This window comes from Apis laboriosa, unplaced genomic scaffold (genome assembly GCF_014066325.1).
Source record: "Apis laboriosa isolate Shangri-la unplaced genomic scaffold, ASM1406632v1 scaffold42_cov153, whole genome shotgun sequence".
NCBI classification, from domain to species: Eukaryota; Metazoa; Arthropoda; class Insecta; order Hymenoptera; family Apidae; genus Apis; species Apis laboriosa.
This window is the reverse complement of record NW_025223257.1, coordinates 537,962-558,597: the sequence shown is the minus strand read 5'-3', so window position 1 is coordinate 558,597 and position 20,636 is coordinate 537,962. Positions and strand designations below refer to the sequence as shown.

Sequence of the window (20,636 nt, the reverse complement as noted above, 5' to 3'; positions counted from 1 at the left end):
ATAAAAATGTCATCCAAATCGAAGATGAAAAATATTTCAAAGCGGAAACTCGAAAGGAAACTCGAAATAAGATCATCACCGAGGGACGATAAATCGAAGATCGTGAAATAAGACATGGAAATAAACGGTTAACACCCGTTATGGGTGAATCGAAGAGCATAGAGGGGAAGAAGATTCGTGTATGAAAAAATTGTGGTGGACGCGTGGGGCAAAAGATAAAGGACTCACTTGGTGCGAGAGGCGTCGGGTAGGTCGCATGATAGACGACACGCTGTGGATTCGAATGATTGTAGCCCGCCATTTCCGTGGCGCTCGTCAGAGCGACCGCTTCTTGGATCTTACCGATCGTGGCCGATCGTCATCGTCCCTGAACGTACGCGTAGCGCGATCGTTTCTGTGCTCTCGCAGACATCCCCAGGCTCCTCGTGAATTTGGACGAGTGTGCGGCTGATATGGCGACTCGACAATGGTCGGTGTTCGCGATTCTAGACCGTGACAAGCTACGACGGCACTCTTTTTGTCAGGAGAGCTTGCTGCCGGGTTCTAGGATGGAAACACGACTCGCTTGACGTTGTCCTCTGCGTGAGGCTCGTGCACGTGGGTGGTGATTCCCCTTAGAACGGCAGGACATATCCCCCAAAGAATCGTGTACGCGAGCCAGGTTGTTCGTTCGAATTATTCTACCCTCGTTTCAAAAGTTAATCCAATTTATTCCGCCCGCTTCTCCCCCCTAAAGGAATCAAGAGTCACAGACAGATAGTGATTCACGATAAACGTTGCAGACTCTTCTCGACGCGACGTCAATGCAATGGACAACACACGTGGAGATAAGACGCGTAAAAAACGACACCGTGATAAAGATCCAACTTTCGTCTTCTTCCTCTTCTTCGCGTTTTAAATACTTGTTCGCATTAGTATAAAAAACTGGAGCCCCATTTTATTCTCGTAGATTAATTCAACGAACAATTTTCTCGACGAATCTTCTCTTCGTTTCTTCCTCTCCTCTTCGTCTATCTCTATCTCTTAGTGTTCTCTGTACCTCTTCGACCTTGGTTCTCTTCTTGTCTCAGTCCTTTCTCGAATCTCTCTCTTTCTTTCTCTCTTTTTCTCTCTCTCTCTTCCCGACACACACACACACACACGTACACGCACGCACGATCTCTCTCTCTCTCTCTCTCTCGCTCACTCGCTCGCTCTCTCTCTCTCACAAACACACACTCTCCTTCTCTCGTTCTTTCTTCAACTCTTCCCTTTTATTAATTTTCTTTCTTGTTGTGCGTTCCAGGAGCTCTTATTCTTCTTATATCCTAAGTTACAACACTGAACCTGTCCCTGGAGGGACAAAATAATGTAAGGGTCACACAGTACAGAGAGAACTTAAAAAGAGATTCGCCCACAGCTGACGCGTTTTACGATCGCCTTTAATCACGTTCAATCCTTTGCTTTCTCGTTCGTCTCTCTTCTTCCGTTCTTCCTTCCTTCCTTCCTTCCTTCCTTATTTCTCCCTATCACCCTTTCTCTCTTTCTCGCACGCGCGCCTTTCTCTTGCCGACACCACCGATGGTAGCCTCCCCCTTTCTCTCTCTCTCTCTCTCTTTCTCTCTCTCGTTCACTCTCCTTCTTTCCCTCGCTTTATCTTCACACGTATCCTCGTTTCCGTTGCGTTATAGGCTTCGTAACGATTCGCTTAGGGACTGGAAATAGTTACTTTGTCGCTTGCGTTCCTTTTGTTCTTTTTGTTTGTTCGCTTTTTTTTTTACAGAGGTCTAAGAGTTTCCTTTTTTTTTTTTTTTATTTAGAGTAGATAATAGAGACTTTAGGAGACGTGTGTAATTACTTCGTGTTATTTAGTGTTATTTACAAATATGTATGTTTTTGTTTTGTTAATAAAATAGGTTCAAATTAGTCTTTGGCCCCGCGTGTCTGCTCCCGAGCGGCGGGAGCCGCAGAGTGAGCCAACCCGCGACTCTCGACCTCCGTCCATCGCCCCTCTTTTCGTCCTTCCACCGATGTCCCCTACCCCTTTCCTATTCCGCCATTTCATAGTCCCCAACCCCCACCAACGAGGCCAGCCGACTACCCCAGCCACAGCCCCTGTCTACCGAATCCCTTTTCCCTCCACCCTCCATCACCTCTTGCTCCTTTCCTCTACTTCGATATCCAACCCCCACCATCTCGCTTGCTACCACTACCCCTCGCACTCGTGCCCCCCCCTCCCCCCCCCACCACTCCGTGAACCAGCATCCGTTCTCTTCTACGTGTTTCCACTCGGCAAGGTGTGGGTGCACACCGAGCCAATTCCGCGGAGAACTCGCCGATGCTACCCTCTGGAAAACTCCGGTGGAGTTGTAAATTAAGGATTACCGAGAATGCAAATTAATGCCTAAGCGTACATTTCTCTCTACCTACTCTACCCTTCCATTCCGACGCAGGATCATCCTGCACGCTGGAAATACGCTCGAGTGTTGCTCCGTGTCGGGCCGCGATAATCGATTGTTATCCGTCCTTCTGCGGCATTTAGAACGGCATGCGGGATAATTCCTGTATGAACGTTCAACGAATCTCTTTCGTTCGTGTTCTTTTTTAAAAACATGGTGATTTTTGTTGTTTTTTTTTTTTTTCTTTTTTCTTCTTCCATTCGCCGGATTTATAAGGCTTTACCACCTTTCACCCCCTCGAGAACCCTCGAGAACCGCTCGGTGCAAAGTATCCGGGGAAAAAGAAAAGAGGACGAATACGCGGCTGCGAGAAACAACTTCCCTATTTTCCTTTTTTTCTCTCTTCCTCTTCTTTTTCTTCTTCTTCTTCTTCTTCTTCTTCTTCCACTTCTTCTTTTCTCTCCGCCCTTTCCTTCTTTTTTAATTAGCCGAGCTAATTTAACTGGGACAAGCGAGAAAACGCTCTCTCGAATTTGGCGATAAATCGGCTTTGCGAATGTGAGGATAAAGAAAGAAGTGGGGGAGGAGGGAATGGAGACGAAGAAAGGAAAGGGATGAAGAAAAAAAAAGAGAGAAAAGGGATAATCCACGTTTCCTTCTCCCAGGAAATTTGCAGTACGGTCTGCGAGAAATAGGCTAGGACAGAAGGGGCAGGACTTTAAAAATGCAAAATTGCAGTGATTCAGCATTTATCGAACACCTGACATCCTATCTACTGCCAACGGGGAAGTTTCCACGAGCTGCCATCAATATTTGCGCTCGGCGTAGGTATTTCCAATCGAGGGCGAGAAAAAAAAAGGAATATCTCGAATCAAACGTGTTACCAGTTAACAAATCGATGTAACGGTTGAAAATAAACCAAAAAAGAGAGAAAGAGAAATATAAAAGAGAGCAGGAAAGTACGAATTCTCACGAGGGAAAGAAAAAAGAATCGAGAAGAGAAATGTTGAACAGATTCTCCCGTTTGGGGACATATAGGCACAGCCTCCGATTCTCATCCCCCTTCCAATCCCCTAAACCATATTCCGCTCACAACCTATGAGTCGTCGTCGTCGTCGTCGTCGTCGTCGTCGTAGGTTATAACCGGCTGCCTTCGCGCCTACACACGTATTTTCCACACGTAGAACGACAGCCCCCGTACCTTTGCAGACTTGCAAGCTAGGCTGTACAGAGCTATAAGCAGGGCATGACACAGCACACATCGGATTCTCGCGGAAAGTTCGCGTCGAATTTTAATGGAGGTGCTGCCATCTCCTAGTGACCCTTGCAACTGGACTTTCTATAGATATCGATGAAAGGAAGGGAGGAAAGGAGAGAGAGAGAAAGAGAAAAAATAAAAAAAAAAACGAAAGGGGGGAAAAAGAAAAACGAGGGATGGGGGTTGAAATCACTCGGGCGTCGAGCCCGACTTCCCTCCCTCCCCCCCTATCGCGAATCTGATTAATGGATGGATTCATGGGCATGTATTTATATGGATTTAAGCGGCGCTTTCGCGCACACACACTGCACGCAGGGAGCGTACGTGTGAATTCGCGTGTATAACCCGTTAGATCTGAATTAGGCTTTGGGAAACGTGTGTGGTCTGTTTACACAGACGTGTGCGGAGCATGTGCGCAGAGTCGAGCACCAGAGGGGTGGCACTTGCACACCGGGGTCGTACATTTTCTCGCATAAACTCGTAATTTATCCAGGAACTCGTAATTGAGCGGATCTCGTAACTAGGAGCATGCCGACGAAATGAAATAAGCCTGGAATATCTCTGAACAACTTCATCCTCGGCCACCTCCTCCCCTCCTCCTCGTGTTGATTTATAGGCAAAGATGTTGTTTATTGTACGAGAATACGAAAATTATTTTTTATCTATCTTCCACGAAGAAGAATAAGAGTTACTTCTCGCGATTGAATATTACTGTCGGACTCTGGATACAATATTTCCATTTGCAAATAGAAATAGATCAACTCTTGTTACTCTCTTCATGATCTGTTTCCGAGACTTTTTTTTTTTTTTGATATTTCTTCCTTTTCCATTCTTTTTTCTTTTCTTCTTAACCCACCATCCCCTCATCGCGATGAAACAATCCGGCATTTACACGCGCTCAAACGCGTTCGGTCTATCTACGTTTGTATCACGCGAGAGAAGAATAATAGGAAAATAGAGGAGATCAAAGGAAATAGAAATGGTAAGTTATTTTTAGACGAGCACGGGCCAAAAGTGGAACACATAAGGTGCATGATGTGGATGGAGTCTCGAGCTTACGGCCAGCGTATGGTCAGGGATGATCGGTATTGTTTCCCAGAGCTGGACCGCCAACTAATTTTTGGTATCGCGCCGAGTTTACTCCGTACGTTCCGCGGCTCCATAATTTCTGACTAACCATCGAAATGGAACGTTATACATACAGCTGAATTCATTTACGACAGATTTATCGTTTTGGCCGATAGAAGAACGGGAAATTGCCACGGCTTTTTGAGATTGCATTTCACGTTTCCGATAGGGAGCGTTCTCTCTTTGTACGTAAATACATGCAGGGATCGACGGTTATAAATCATATCGCGAATTTCGTAATACCGTTTGATCGTATAAATAGAAAAATAATTAAATCGCGCTACACAAATACACACGGGAGGTGAGGAGGTAACATTTTGAGGATCGATATGTTGCACGAATTTTAAATTGCACGTCATTTAGGTCAGCACGCGAAGCTGAAAGGGCTAATAACCCAAAGGTCTTCTCGTGTGTTAAATGCGATATAAATAGAGCTGTCGCTCGCTCATCCCCCGTCGCTGTGTCTAACGACCTTAAAGAATGAAAAAGTAATTTGAATTAAAAGGGTGTACACCAGCTTTGTAAATTTTTTCACAAATGGAAGGGTGATTAAATTGTCGATGAATTTAATTGAAAAGATTTTTAGAGAGAGAGAGAGAGAGAGAAAAGAGAGAGAATGAAACTGCAATTTTGCAATTGATAAATTACGAAATACGCGATATACAAGTTGTAGACACGGAGAAAAAAGGCGAACAAGTTGATTCGAAACCATCTTCGAAAGGGGGTGGGACGGGAAGGAAAAGGAAAAGAATCCAAGAAAGGAAAAATACTGTTTGCCGAAGGATAGGGGCGAAAGAATAGGAGAGAGAGAGAGAGAGATAGAAATGGAAGATCAAGGTGATGACCAAGAAAAATAAAAAGAGACAGAAGGGGGGAAATGACAAGGGAAGATAGAAAGAAAGAGAAAGGGGATTCGCCCTCGTAGATTTCGCGACGCAAACGGGGCAAGCGCGAGACGATCAATTACGTAACCCGATAAAAGTAGGTCACGTGTCAAAGTGCGGAGCCATCCCCAAGGTGTCCAACTTTTTGGTATAAGCTCGTAAATTACCAGTCAGCTAGCTGCTGCTACCCCCACGGCTTTAAATAGAACGTTGGCAGAGGTTCCTGTCCAACTATCTATCCCTTTCCCCTCTCCTTTCTCCGTTTGTTTCCCTCCTTCTCCCTCGGCCAATCCTTCAATCCTTTGCTTTCTCTTTTTCGCTCTTATTCAAACCTCCCGTCCCCCTTTATGCCTCTCTCGTCTCTCTCTCTCTCTCTCTCTCTCTCTCTCTCTCTCTCTCTCTCTCTCTCTCTCGTTCCTTTATCACGTAAGTGTTCATTTCGTGGAACACGGGGCAAAGTTAGCAGGACACGTAAGTCGCCGGTCGTTAGTCGTCAACGACGATAGCTCGTCGAGTTACCAAGAGAAGAAAACAAGAGAAACAAGAGAGGGAGACTGAGAAGTCTTGGACGAGATGGAAAGAGAGTCAAAGGGAGTGGAAGGAAGAGAGGAAAGAAGAGAGGGGGGAGGGGGAGGGAAAAAGAAAATTCCTGTGTACCTATTCCAGTGCGGATCAAACAGAGACAGATAGAAGAGACGGTCTCTTTATGTGTGGAAGTATTCCCGTGCAGACCAGGCGATGTGAAAGAGGAAGAGAGAGAGAGAGAGAGAGCATGACGGCAGGAAAGCTAAGACAATCAATAAGATCGCCGGGTCCGAAGGAGCTCGTGCTCGGATTCGTCGAGTTGCTTCGGTACTTCTTGCCAGGGACCACGGGGCTCGCGTTTAACGGCTAAGTCGTTGCCTATCTTCGTTAAACGCAACGTCCCGAATTAGGACGATAGGCCCGAGAAAAATGGACGTGAAAGGAACGAAGACGGGCGAAGGGAGAGGGGGCGAAAGGGCGAGGCGGAAAAAAGAGAAACGCGCGAGAAAAGTAAAGATAACGGAGGAGCAGGGAATTAGGAAGGATAGGGGCTTTTTATAGAAGAAGGAAGAAATAGGAAGGAAGGCGAAGACAGAGAGATGGAGAAGAAGGAAGTTGATATCTCGTGGGGTCGATATCTACCTACCTACCTACCTACCTACCTATCCACCTCTAGTCACCGGATAGAATCGGATAGCTGAGGATAGAGAGGGACAGACTAGGAAAGTCGTTCGTAGTCGTGTGTGTATGTGTGTACAGGACGGCCAAGCAGCGACGCCTCGTACAGGGGATGCATTCCGACGTTTGCACGAGGATAGTAATTTCTGAATACCGACCACTAAATTCCGACGATCAGTCGTCGTCTAGCAGCGGAGAAATTACGATTCGAGATCCTCGCGATTGCCCAGGCTGGTTCGACCTTCGAACAGAAACGAGATCCCTGGGAGATCGATAAAGGGGAAGGAAATAGTGGAAAGACCTTTTGCTCGAGGGTAGAAAAATTGTTAAGCCTGTCCTTCTACCTACGCAGATGAGGGAAAAGTATGGAGGGATGACAGGATCGCCGCTCTGGCGGATATTACCGGAACTACGAATTATCCCCATCGGGGCTTACCCGCCAGGGTGCAGTTCTTTCGGGAGTGCTTCAATCGAGGGTTGCAAGCTCGAGTCCTACACCGTTCAAGCTGGGCTGTGACACCAGTCGATAAGGAAGACAGCCCGTTTAACAATGGTTTCCGGGAAGGAAGTATAATTCCTCGTAACAGGTATAGTTGTTGCTATAGGAGAAAAACGATTCGTGTTAGAGAAGTAGCGAATCGATGGATTTATTACGACATTTCAACGTTCAAATTTATTCCGCTATTTATTCCATCTCCACTTATTCCACTTTGTTCTAATTTTTTATTTATACGCCACCGTGTTCGATAAGTTGACGATACGATACGAAAAAAAAAAAAAAATAAAGAACAATGAAAGACCGATTCTACTTACAACGTACGTACGTACGTAACTTATCATCGATAGGAAACTTTCGCTAGACGAAAGAATTTTCAAGGAAACTTTTATGCCTCTTCTTAACGATCAAGTCTAAAACTATAAACTATAAACCTCGATGTCGTAGGAACTTGCGTCGATATCGACTTTCGTGGTACCGTTTCCTATTTATTTCTCATTTATCTCGTTCCCTTTTCGCGTCGGAGGCCCCTTTTGTTTTATATTGGATATATTCAGAAAAAGAAATACACGACAGGCACAGGCGGTATACAGGCGACGTTGAAACGTTTCAAAAACGCATCAGATCGTGAAATTCCAGCGAGTCGAGAAGAGGGTGGTTTCAAGATCGAAACGGTCGCCCTACTTTCGGTAAAAGCATTATACGGACCTACATGCGTGGATTCGAAGCAAAACATTTTTTCCAACCCCGTTTTCCAACCCCGCGCCGTACGTAACTAGAAAAATGAGAAATAGCTCCTGGGTAAAACAGTACATTTCCACGATCCCGATCTATTATTCGCGTACAAAAAAAAAAAATTTCGTTTCGATTTTTATCACCTTCGCACAATTCTCGCAATATCTTTGCAAGTAGGAAATTTAACTTCCTGTTCATAGTTATAGTTTGCCGCTAATCAACTTTCTGACTCATGCACCAATACACAGTCGTAAAATGTTTCGAGACGAATTGAACGCGGATACGTGTATTTCTGTCACGCTATGTATATTCCGACGACTGTGTGTAACTAGGACTGCACGTGCATATATTCAATTCTGGAAACATGGGACAAGCGAGTCACTTCGGAGAGCGATAAAAAGGGAGGAGAGGCCTTTGACGACGAAAGAATGGAACACGTGACGTCGAAGTTCAGGATGAAAAGGGGAGGAGGAGGGAGAGAAAGAGAGAGTGAAGAAAAATTATACGACCGTGATAGCGCGCGCGCCTCTCGTAAGCCGGATAAAAAAAAAGTTTCAAGGAGGTCTCGGAAATGGATCTCTTTTTTTTTCTCAAAAGTTTAACTAGATTCCTGCTTCAAGTAACTCAACCTTGACGTTATAAAAAAAAAAAAAAAAAAAAAAAAAGCCAAAGAGAAACGATCCCCTTTGGCTTAAACTCCGTTTTTTAACGCGACCGAACAGAAAGATGAAAAAAAATAACTTTGAGCGTTAATTAAATAACACTTAACCATTTCCACGAGGATACAAAATTTTCAGAATCTAACGATGAATCGATGAATGTATGCATACAATTAAGTTAAGGGAGGAAGAACGTACGAACATTTAATACGCTTATTTCGTTCCCTCGTCGTCATGTTAAAAATTCATTAATACTAAGTTAAAGTAATTGTTTCCCCTGTCATAGAAGTTAATATAAACTATGTATAATTCATGCGGGCTTAAACAGTTTTGATTCCAAACGAAATTCGATCGATGAACTTCGTTTAAAATTTAAATAAGGGGAGACTTAAAGGGAAAGAATTACGCCTCGTTCCGTGAAATTCAATGGTGTTATGGACAGAATTTTGAATAAATTCTCTCTCCAACGCGAATTCGATTCGTTGAAAAGAATAATAAAATGATTTCTCGAAAAAAAAAATATATATATATATTTACGTGTACTCCTCCTTCGATTTTACGAGTCAAGCGTATTATTGTATCATTTCGTTCCGTGCCTCGAAACGTATCAAACTTTTCTTTTGTCTTATCTCTTTAATTAATCTAGCCAATACATACACAACGAATTCGCATCGTCACGAGATCGCCAATTTGCTAGAAACTTTTATTAGAATGGTTTATCGTGTTGGAAGAACGTGTGTCACGTTGGAAATATTCTTTTTTAGACTAAATAACGTTTCCTAATATCGACAAAAAGAACGACGGAAAAGATCGTGAACAATCGTTGAAAGGATAATAGAACAAAAAATTATCGTTTCGTATATATATCTCCTTTATCGAACTTGATATAAAAGAAACGTTCGTGGAATGGAAACACTCCGTATCCCATTTCTTTGGAAATCAACGCACTTTCTCCGAATATTTGATCGACTATAACCGAAATCACGATCCCATCGTATCGTTCTTTTTTAGAGAGATCAACAACGAATAAAACGATTCCATGGAACGAGGATCGTTCCAATCAGAAGCAAACAGAAACATAAAGCTATAACTTCATAAACGTTTCCATCGACTGGAAACCTGACGATCGTTGTGGAGAGTTGGTCGGTCGTTTCCTTTTAGCGCATAAACAGCAAGATAAATTATTGGCACGAGAAGAAGTACGTCCGACAGAAGGATAAATAATTCACGGGAAGATCGGTAAAGAACTGGTCTGTCAAAGGTAAAAGGAAGTAACGGCGGAAGTACTTACCGGAGATGGGATCCGCGCCATCGAGCTTCCTGTCTAAGGAGACGTTCTCGTGAACTGCTTCCTTGCTCGTCCTTGGACGACATCCAGGGTTCGATTCACCGATCCCATCTTGGCTCTTGTGATCGTTTCTAAGATGATCGTTTCTCTCGTTCGACTTGGAAACTCCGCTACCAACCACAACCTTCGTCGACGCTTTGCTACCAATTGCCCCGGAGTTCCCGTTCAGGTTGCCGTTAATATTGATGTTGTTACCGTTCGCGGATGAATGATTGTCAGCCTGGTGAAAAATGTTGGATGTCTTCTATGGAACCTTGTCGTTACATCGCGAGAACTTTTCTATTCATCACAATAAAACATTTACAAACCAACATGTACTCGACAAAAACAAAAGAACGAAATCCTGCTAATTCTACTGCAACTAAAATGGAGGGGAGGAAAAAAAAAAGAAGAAGAAGAAGAAGAAGAAGAAGAAGAAGATCAATTTTTTTTCTCGAAGAATAAGAAGATAGTTGTCAACCAAGTTATCCAATAGGAAAATTCAACTTGTTCTCGTTCGAAACGTACAACGAATTAATCTACTCACCGTGGTAGTCATGCAGGTCGAGGAGGACGAGCGCACGACGACGATACGATTCTGATTGTGATCATTGGAGGCAATCGTGGACACAGCGGCGTGATTGGCGAGCCCATGGGTCTCGTGAGCGTTATTGGATCCAACATTGGAATTGGTGTTACCGGTAGTGACGTTACTACCGAGGGAAGTCTGCCTGATCACCAGAACGCTGCCAGCCGGCTCCAACACAACTACTTGCCTCATCCTCGCCACCCCCTTTTAAGTCTTTCTTGCCTGTTACTGACGAAGAAGGAGAACGTGCACAGGTTGCACGAAAGCTTCCTTGAAAACGATCCTCCTTCCTCGGCTGATCCAAGTATCCGACGGGAAACGCGTTCTCCAGCCTTCTCCACCCCTTGGTTCTTAAAGCTCCAGCGCGATTGCTGCCACCTGCTCCTCCTGTACACACGTACACCAAGATACCCGATATTAAAGCTGTCGTCTTAAAGGATGATCCTACTTTCATCCTATTCCGTGTCAAGGCTTTCTCTCTCTCTTTCTCTCTCTCTCTCTCTCTCTCTCCCTCTCTTACGAACGTGTCATCCAAGCGTGTACCAGCGTGGCTTCTTTCGGAAGGCGAATCGATGAGATTATTTTGCCATCCGCCCGTGTCTACCTTTGACGATCGTTTTTTACAACCCGTTTTGCTAAAGTATCGATGGTTACGCTTAACGCCAGTTAATAATGCCTCCATTTTAAATCCGATACGTTCGACGGATAGTAAACATGCGACGTTACCACGGGCTTCGAGATTTCGAATACGAAATTTTCCAACCTAATGTAATAAACTCTTCGGGGAGAATATCTATAATTAATTCGATTTTACGAATCGAAAATCGTCTATTCACCGTGGATTCTTACGTGGTTCGAGATTATTTTGCATTTGCGACAATTGATGTTTACCAACGATGAAGAAACGTGAGAAAGGTTTCGGGAATGAAATATATTAATGGCCAGTTATCACAGGAGATTTCGTGGACTCGTGATGGATTGCTCGCAAAAATAAGAAATGAATATACACGAGCTCGAAGCATTTGAAACCGCTCCAAATAACATCGCGATATTAAGTTCTTGGATCAGAAACACGCAAGGGTGTTGCGTGTTGTATCAAAAAATCACATCTGGAGAAACTGTATCTTTTGAAATTAATATAATTTCTTTTTATACCAGCGATTTTTCCTTGATACAGGTGGATCGGATTGCATAATCGATCGGATACATTTACCTCTGTATGTATTCCGAATTTTCGAACAATCGTACAATCATGTACAGATCTCTAAAAATGCGATTCTATTTTTTATAATCTCGTAGCTAGTTGGCTTTCCAAAGTTGATTCTAGTTGGCAGCCATTATCATATATGCGATTCTTGGCAGCCATTATCACAGATTTAGCCAGTAAAACTGAGTCAAAGTCTTCCGAAAAACGATTCCATCACACGAGAGATTTGAAATTATTCGAATAGGGGTAGAAGCGTTGCCAGTTTTTCGATGAAATTTCAAAGATAATATTCCGAAACGAATTATCTTTTTGATTGAAAAATAATCGATTTTCCACTAGCGTCTCTTAATCCTTAATAATGATATTTTTTTAAATTTAAATTCACGTCATCCTTGATTTTTCTTAATTCAATTTCAAACTCGATATTTTGTGCAATGCATTTTCACTATCTCTCCATACAAATTTCTCCTATATCCTCTTGTAATTGTAATTTACAACATACACCTAATATATATATAAAATATAACATAAAAAATAATCACAACGGTTTTAATTGTGTACAGTTAAAATCATGAAACTTCACCTGTTTAACATGGTGTAGTTGTGACAACATGTTCGAGTGTCCTACATTTGCGGATTCACCGATCGATAGTGAGCTTTGTGTGTATTTCGAAACAAATATCCCTGTAATGGTACCGATTAAGTTAAACATACGTTTCGATCGTTTGGCAATGATGGCAATCATAAAAAGTTTCTGAAACACCCTTTGAACCTGTTCTCAGAATGGAACATCCATTTTTCCTCTCGTCCGAAAATCGACGAAAAGACGACGATAATTCACAAAGGAACACCATCTACTCGAAATTTCTACCCTTCTATCCTCTTTCAGCTCCTATTCCTCTCCCTCATCCCTCCTGGTAAACTTCGACTTCGTCTCGACGACAGTTACCTTCCCTTTGAGGAAAGCAAACTTAATTTCCGGCTCGGGGTTATGTTTCACGAAAATCGATCTCGCGATTCGAATCCTAGGCTAAATCTAGAGAATCTTCACGATACTTGGCTTACGCTTACTTACTAAATTCGTGGCTTATTAAACCGTGGGATCGAATGGAAATTAAATTATAGACGTTAAATCGTCCATTCACGAGCTAAAACTATTTACGAAACAATGCGAAGTCCGTCTGATCGCATTTCCTGCGAAATTTCCCTTCTCGCTCCAAAGTCCATAACGACTAAGTACTCGAGAGAAGAGACTTGTCTACTCTCTCGGAATTTCGTCATTCTCCACGCCCTTCCACCCTCTTCTCTCTTCCTTTCCCTTCCTCTATCTTTACTGCACTTGAGAGTTTGGGATTCACCTTGGAGACAGTTACCCTCTTGCTCTCCTACTTTGAGAGCAGAGACCCAATTCTCCAACGCATTTCAACCCTCGTAAAATACGATCCCGCGCGGGAACGTTACACTCTACGATAACTTCCCTATCCCACCGAAGTTAACGCTTCTTGATTGGATAATACGAGATTTTCGACTTGCTCCTATCCCTGTAATTAGATAAAGTTCGCTCAGTATTGGAAAGAAGAAGGTAAAAGGTCGGTTCGATATTGAAACTCGTGACGCGAGTCAAACTTACATTTGTTTCGCAATCGCAAAATTAATCGATTTAACGGTTGACCAAGCGCCGATAATCTCGTAACAAAAGACGTTAGAATCGTACACACGTAGCCACGTGGCTCACAAAGGAACACAATCTACGAGGAATTTCGTCATGGTTTCTCGATCGTTCAACCATCCTCCACGCCCTTCCGGCCCATTATACCCTCCTCCTCTTCAGCCTCTTAATATATATATATATATCTCGCTCGCTTTAACTTTGCGATTCACCTTGGAGCCAACCACCCTTCCTTTGAGACGCAATGACCCAGTTTCCTTCTCCTCGTGAATCGGGAAATTCGAGGCATGAATTTTGAAAAAAGACGCCTGCGATACTTGTAACCAGTTTACGAGCACTTCTCGGGACATCGCTTTTGAATAACATATGATATCGGAAACGATATCTTTCCTCTTCTACCTTTTCGACGGAATAACGAATTAATTGAAAATTCCGCACCGTTAATCGTGAAATTTCACTTTTTGAAGAATTGAAAGTTGAAATCGAAACGATCGCCGACCGATGAATCAATGAAATACTATTCCCGCGAAATTTTTTTGATGACGTATACGTCTTAAATGGATATACGGCTTCGAAGCAGCCATTCAGAACCATTAATTATGCAACATTGTTCATGATTCTCCTAAACAAGATATACTTTCACGCGAAAATGTGGTGATATGTGAAACTACCTTTTGTAGTGTGTGTGTGTGTGTGTGGAATCAATTTCATGTGTCGCGTGTCGATTGATATAACATAAACATCGAGAATAACAAAAGCCGAAGGATGATTTTCGAAGTGAAATTTCCATTGTGTTTTTCGGAATTTCGAAGAAACATAAATCATGTTTATGAAATGAAAATTCGTGGAATTTCGCGTATAGAAATCGATAGAGAATGCTTATTTTTCTACGTGGAAAACAAGCGAACTCCCACGCGTACCACTGGAATTGCCAACAAAATGCGTTTCTTTTCTTTCGGTTGGGATACATCGTTCGGCTTTATGTTCCTTCCATTATTTGTTTATTCTACCTTCGAGAGGAACCGACCTAGTTTTCATTCCAGATGGGCATACAAACCGGAAAATGGAAAGCGATGGACCTGAATTTTGGAAAAGGACTTTCGTCCGCCCGTGTATTTCTACAAAGGATTTTATTCTCGTTTACCTTGAATATGTATGTATTTTTATGCGAATCCGGAACGGATAAAAGTTACAGAGTGCTACTGCAAAAATTGCGAATATATAACGTCCACTCGAAAAGATTGAATTTGAATCGGGAAAAAAAGCAGAGTTTCGAAAACGACAGAATTTTTTTTCGCCTCTACTTTTTTCCCTTTCTCTACTTTTCCCTTTATACACGAGATATATTTACGGAGAGGATCCTCGTTGCTACGATAATTGGTAATTCGACTATATAACGCAATTAAAAATACGCATTGTTAAATTAATGCCTTGGATACGCGTTGATTCAGCTCGTTAAAGGCAACACAATTTACGTATATTAGTTCCGCGCAAGCAAGGTAACATTCGCGGCGCAAAAAGCGTTTGCTGTTTTTGCGCTGTTTTCCTAACCAAACAACATCTCTAGACAAAGTTTATGCAAAAGAGTGGAACATTTTATCCGATGCAAACTCGTCGTTTGCCTCTAACTTTGCCACACATTTCAGTTTGCCTAACATTAATATCGCGAACAAATGCACACAACATCGTGACTATCTCCGCTGTTTTTCAACCCAAGAGACTATTACCGGATGGAAGTTACGGCTTTCCGAGTTTGTTACCGTTACAAACTAATTTCTTCAACAACCACTGAAAACTCTTGAAACTCGATATCACCTACACACCACACACGACACGACACTAACACGAATCACAGTTTAAAAAACGGAAAGGAGAAGAACTGTGTCGGCAGATATTTCCTCGTACCACGATCGGAAAGAGAATGGAGGATTCCTCTTTTTCAAAGTTGACGATAACTTCCGCGAGCAATACTTTCAAGAGCAAGGTGAATCGTTCACCAGCTCGACCTCGACTGGGCGAGATAGGAAGCGGCGGGACAGCCAGTCGAGAAAGTGAAGGAAGTCGTCCCGAATCGTGTAGAGGTTTGTCAACAAGTTACGTACGCTCGTACGTACGTGTGTTATGTACGTTCGAAATCGTGGCGCGAATATAAACCGTAGCCAGGGAAAATTGATCGAGTTAGATGGGTATTATTCACGAACGAGGAAGTGCATTGTGAACGGCAATAAATAAAAATCCATAGGAACCTCTAAATTCCACTTTTCCATAAAATATCGAGACTTACGCGAAACGGTAAATACGCGCACCTCGTATGCAAAAATTTTCAAAGATTTATTGCAAAGGGACGTTGAAAATAAGACTTCTTGATATCTTACGGTTTTTCTTTTTTTTTTTTTTTTTTTTTATCGAAATAATTGAAAGTCCCGACACGCGATTGCGTATCGAACGAAATAAATTTGAATAAGTTAATTTTATTCCATTCCGTTCGTGAATATTAATCACGTTTCTCCTGTTTGAAAAGAAAAAATCGGATATATCTTCGAAAATCTGATCTGTTGATCGATTTCACAAAAGTACGATCATTTAATGCGTTACGATATTAACGTTAATTTATAACATTGTAATGGTACATTAACGATGATCGTATTAAGAATGAAAATCGTGGCGAAACAGGACGATTATGGGAGAATGGCGAAACAAAATGACCTCGCACGCCTCTATTTAACGCAACGCAAAAATAGATCGGCTTTTTCCAGCAATATCATTTCCCACAGCAATACCAAATTGCTATTAACGTATTTAATCACGTTACATCGTACGTTTTTCTGCAAATCATTCACATGCGCGAAAAATACCGTACGCTATTTATATTCGATACATGCCGAACATTTTCGTGTCATTCCGATAAAATAAACGTTATTGCAAATCGAAACGAGCGGAAAACGCGTGCCGAAGAGCATTTATTTCGATGGGACAAAGTAGATGCATTTCTATATACGCTATTCACAATGTTTCGAAGCATATTTCTCGTCACGAAAGGAGTCAGGATACAGTGTACCATATATGTTTTACAATGACATTACAGGAAATGATAACGGATATGCGCGTTTCCGCATCGAGCGATACAAAAGTTGCGTTAACGTTATTTAAATTATTAAAAAAGAAAAAGAAATAGAAGAAGAAGAAAAATAGGATAATCAATTTTTATATTTAACTTAGAGAATTAATTTACAAGATTGCATTAGAGAATATATAAAATTTGCTCACGATTCAACTATCATTCCCTAATTATCGCATGCTTCAGCACCACGTGATTAGCAATCACTTCCCTATCATTGATCCAACGTATGTTTGCTACAGAGTCATTTAGATTTTAGCAGTAAAAATCTATTAATTTGGCAATCCAGATATAAAAAGATATCTGGCCGAAAATAATCTAAGATTTGACATCCACTGGTCGATATAAATAACTATATTGACTAAACGACAATTCGGAATAAAATTGTAATGAAACATGCGATTAGATGCGAAGTACGAACAATACTAGCGAAAATCTTTACCGATTTTTAAATCATTTTATCTAACGACCTTTTATATGTCATTTTACTATCTTCCTTATCAAACCAATTGTTCGCGACATTTAGAATAATTGAACTTCTATAATTGGAATCAGAGAACATATAATGAATTTTTAGAACACGCCTTCCAAATGGAATGGAATTTGATTATCACTGAACAGCCTTGGGCACAAAACCAGTTGACAAGCACTCGTGATATATAAATGTAAAATGACTTCACAGATTTATCTATATCTCAAAAATGAAAAAAAAAAAAAAAAAAAAAATATCCAAGATACATGTATCCGTAAGATACAAAACGGTTGATTCTGAATGTGATCAAATCTGACGTTCCGTAGACAATACATCGACCTAATTCCTTTTAAACAAGTTATCGATACCTTGGAGGATACTAAAAATGTACTTTATCTGGAGGCGCAAAAAAGAAACAAAAGTTGGGCATAAAACCAAGCTACGAGAACTCATTATGGTAACTATTGAACACTTATCGATCGTCAAACAATGGAATATGATGTTAGAGATTACAATAGTCTACTCTGGTAAGCTATCGTTCGAAGATACATATTGAGAGGCAAAAGCGTATTTCTAACACTATAGCTCGATTGGATTTATCGATTTAATCGGATCTAATTCCGCTGATGATTGAAGTGAGCCTAAGCGTGAAACTTTGTATCTTTAACATACTACACAACAGGTATCCCTCGTATGTGAATGCACCTACAGTTCTATTATTATCGTTGCACGTGCCGTTCTATCGGCAGATAACCGTTATATACGTTCGATAGTAGTCTCACATATAATGCTCTATTATATTTATTTGCTTTTTAATAATGCACATTTGCGCACAACACTCATCGTAATTTATATGACAAGTGTACGCGTGCAGGTGTTGTGTAGCCACGCTGTATAATCTTGGTATTGTGTACAATTTCTAAGCGTCCTACACAATGCCAGACACAATACCGGTTATACATATATTGGACTCAACAAGTCCAAAGAAGTTTGTGTCTACTTTTACTTGCATTATCCGTGCCAAGAAATCTTATATATACATATATATGTACATATCTACAATTGTTGTTAACTAAAAAAAAATATAAAAAAAAGAAACAAATTAATATAATTAATAGTAATAATATAATTAAAAGTAAAATAAATATTAAACTAAAAATAAAATAGCACTTATTTACAGCAATTCAAAAAGTGATTCAATATCTTATACTGATATTCAAATAACTTACAAACATATCCTCCAAGCAATAATATTCATGCGGATTATCACAGAAAATTAATATAAAATGTGATAAACAATCAGATATCGGTAGCTTTCGTTTTTCCCTAAAAATATTCAGTCCTTTGTTCATCGTCCAACGTGTACATCAAGCACAAGGTTTCCTTAAACAGAAGATTATAACTTGGCTTCTAAGTATACTTTGAATCGACCAGCTTTTCACCTCTAAGGCACTACTGTCCGTTTTGTCTTTTAATAGTTTCTGCTGAAACTTAAAATTTCAACCGTCTCACTGGCAGAATATCGATTATCGTTTCCGATGTAGCGCGATAAGATGAATGATAAAATATCCGATATATAAAAACGAGATAATACGATGTTGGTTTATTATAGTTAACAATTCAATGCAGAATGAAGCCGTAAAGATGACTCGTATCGGTTACGATAGAATAGTAGAACTACAAGTGGCAGGAAACACATATAACAACGTTCTTGATAACAGCTGATTACGATGAGCTCGCCCAGACACAATGGTCGTCGTTTAATGAACCACGTTGCACGCTGACATTTCAGTACACGATATATTATTATAAATGCTTCCATTTCCCGCCAAAAATAATAATTCAAAGATAATTCATTTTTTATCTCATTGAATTATTATATATTATTAATAAAATTCTATCACATATTTTATTAGTACTTTCAAGATGTTTCATATAATCATGATACGAACATACCAATCACAATTATTCATTTGGCATAATCGGAGCCATCGATTCGAGAAATAATACGTGCCGGTATATAACAAAAATTATAAAATTCTCAATACCTTCGTTTATGCCAGAGTTGCAGGTTTACAGTATGTACTAAAAATAGCGGTACCCATAAAACTGCTCGGTGAAAATCGCCACGAGACCTCGAAGACGTGGCACATACAATACGCAACCGCGTATGTAACCTATACACTAACAATCCGATCAAAAATCAAAAAATTTTCTTTCCACTAAAAGTCACTGAAGCGAAAAGTAATCATGGGTAGAAAAATTATCGGTCGCGTACGAAAAAATTTCTACAAAACTAGACATTCCGATACTGAGACAATATAAAACATAGATATGAATCGTAGCATAGAATGTATATCGTATTGTTTATTGCGATTAAATATATATTTTATCGAACGAAATGATTCATTTTATCAAATACTTACGATATCTATGCTCCGTGTGACAGAAGACCCGTAACCCGTATCAAGAGGATTCATCTTGAGACGATTGTTTACACGACGCCAACACTTGGATCAATGCAAAATCACCACTTTACCATCGATTCATAATCGTGCATTACTTTTGTATACGGATTTCTCGATGTATCGTTGATTTTCACGCATAAAATCGTGCGATCACGCGTGCTTGCGTTCGCGGTCGATCCTTGGAATCCATGACAGGTACGAGCACGGGTATGGCTACGAACCGCATGCGCCAAAGCAGAAGTTATCACGTTCTACCACCAAAGCAAACGAATAATATGTAGATGAGAAACTAAGCTTCAAATTTAAATTTCTATTTCAAATCCACACCGATTGATTTGTATACACTCGAAACCTTCATTAATCCAATAGATTAAAACTAATTAGGACATGTCCCTTTGCCTCTTTTTTTACCATTAGTATTCATGACAGCATTCAATTTATTGTGCATCAAATCAATTACTTAATCAATTATGAAAAAATATAATCTTTAATTTTAAGGAACAATTTATAAGAATAATTAAATCTATAATTTATTTTCATTATTACGTACCTATTTTTCTTCGTTAAAATATGAAGTAAAAATATCACGACATAATTTTTATTGAAAAATAAGCAAAATTAAATCTTGACATATAATTTTGACTTCCGGTATAAATGTCTATATAAATTTGTAATTATAAATTTCCTATTCAAAAATGTAATTTAAATTGCAACTATTATATAAAAAACCAATTTAAAAAAATATTTATTATACTGTAAAAATTCAAATAACAAGTTAAGAAATATATATTAAATATTAGTACATTAGATTAATTTTAATTTCGATATTAATGAATCATTGCGCATACCTAATCGCGTCGATTTGACTTACATGATTTGACTCTACTTGCAATTTGAATTATATCCGTTAGTTATTTCGCGGATTTTTACAAGTTGCATTATCGAAACGCAATTTATTTCAAAAAAGAAGTTTGAGATGATATCGCAATTCTTGGCCTCCTCACTGCAAAAACAATATGTAATATGGTGAGTTTATACAATTATT

The 20,636-nt window shown here is 40.4% G+C and overlaps 1 protein-coding gene across 10 annotated transcripts in view; it reads right to left on the bottom strand.

Moving 5' to 3' along the window:
* Positions 1-19,903, bottom strand: part of LOC122716145 (calmodulin-binding transcription activator 2) — a 40,039-nt gene extending 20,136 nt beyond the window's left edge. The window contains exons 1-5 of one of the 10 annotated variants that reach the window (XM_043938936.1): positions 19,550-19,903; positions 18,353-18,506; positions 15,261-18,195; positions 10,616-11,044; positions 10,033-10,309 (exon numbers count right to left, since the gene is read on the bottom strand). In XM_043938936.1, coding sequence (XP_043794871.1) covers positions 10,033-10,309; positions 10,616-10,849 — 511 coding nt within the window. In that variant the 5' untranslated portion in view covers positions 10,850-11,044; positions 15,261-18,195; positions 18,353-18,506; positions 19,550-19,903. Of the gene's footprint in view, positions 1-228; positions 1,091-10,032; positions 10,310-10,615; positions 11,045-13,222; positions 15,228-15,260; positions 18,196-18,352; positions 18,781-19,171; positions 19,286-19,549 lie in introns of those variants that run through there. The other 9 variants (XM_043938937.1, XM_043938942.1, XM_043938943.1 and 6 more) reach the window with 9 other exon arrangements.
* Positions 19,904-20,636: the final 733 nt, after the last annotated feature.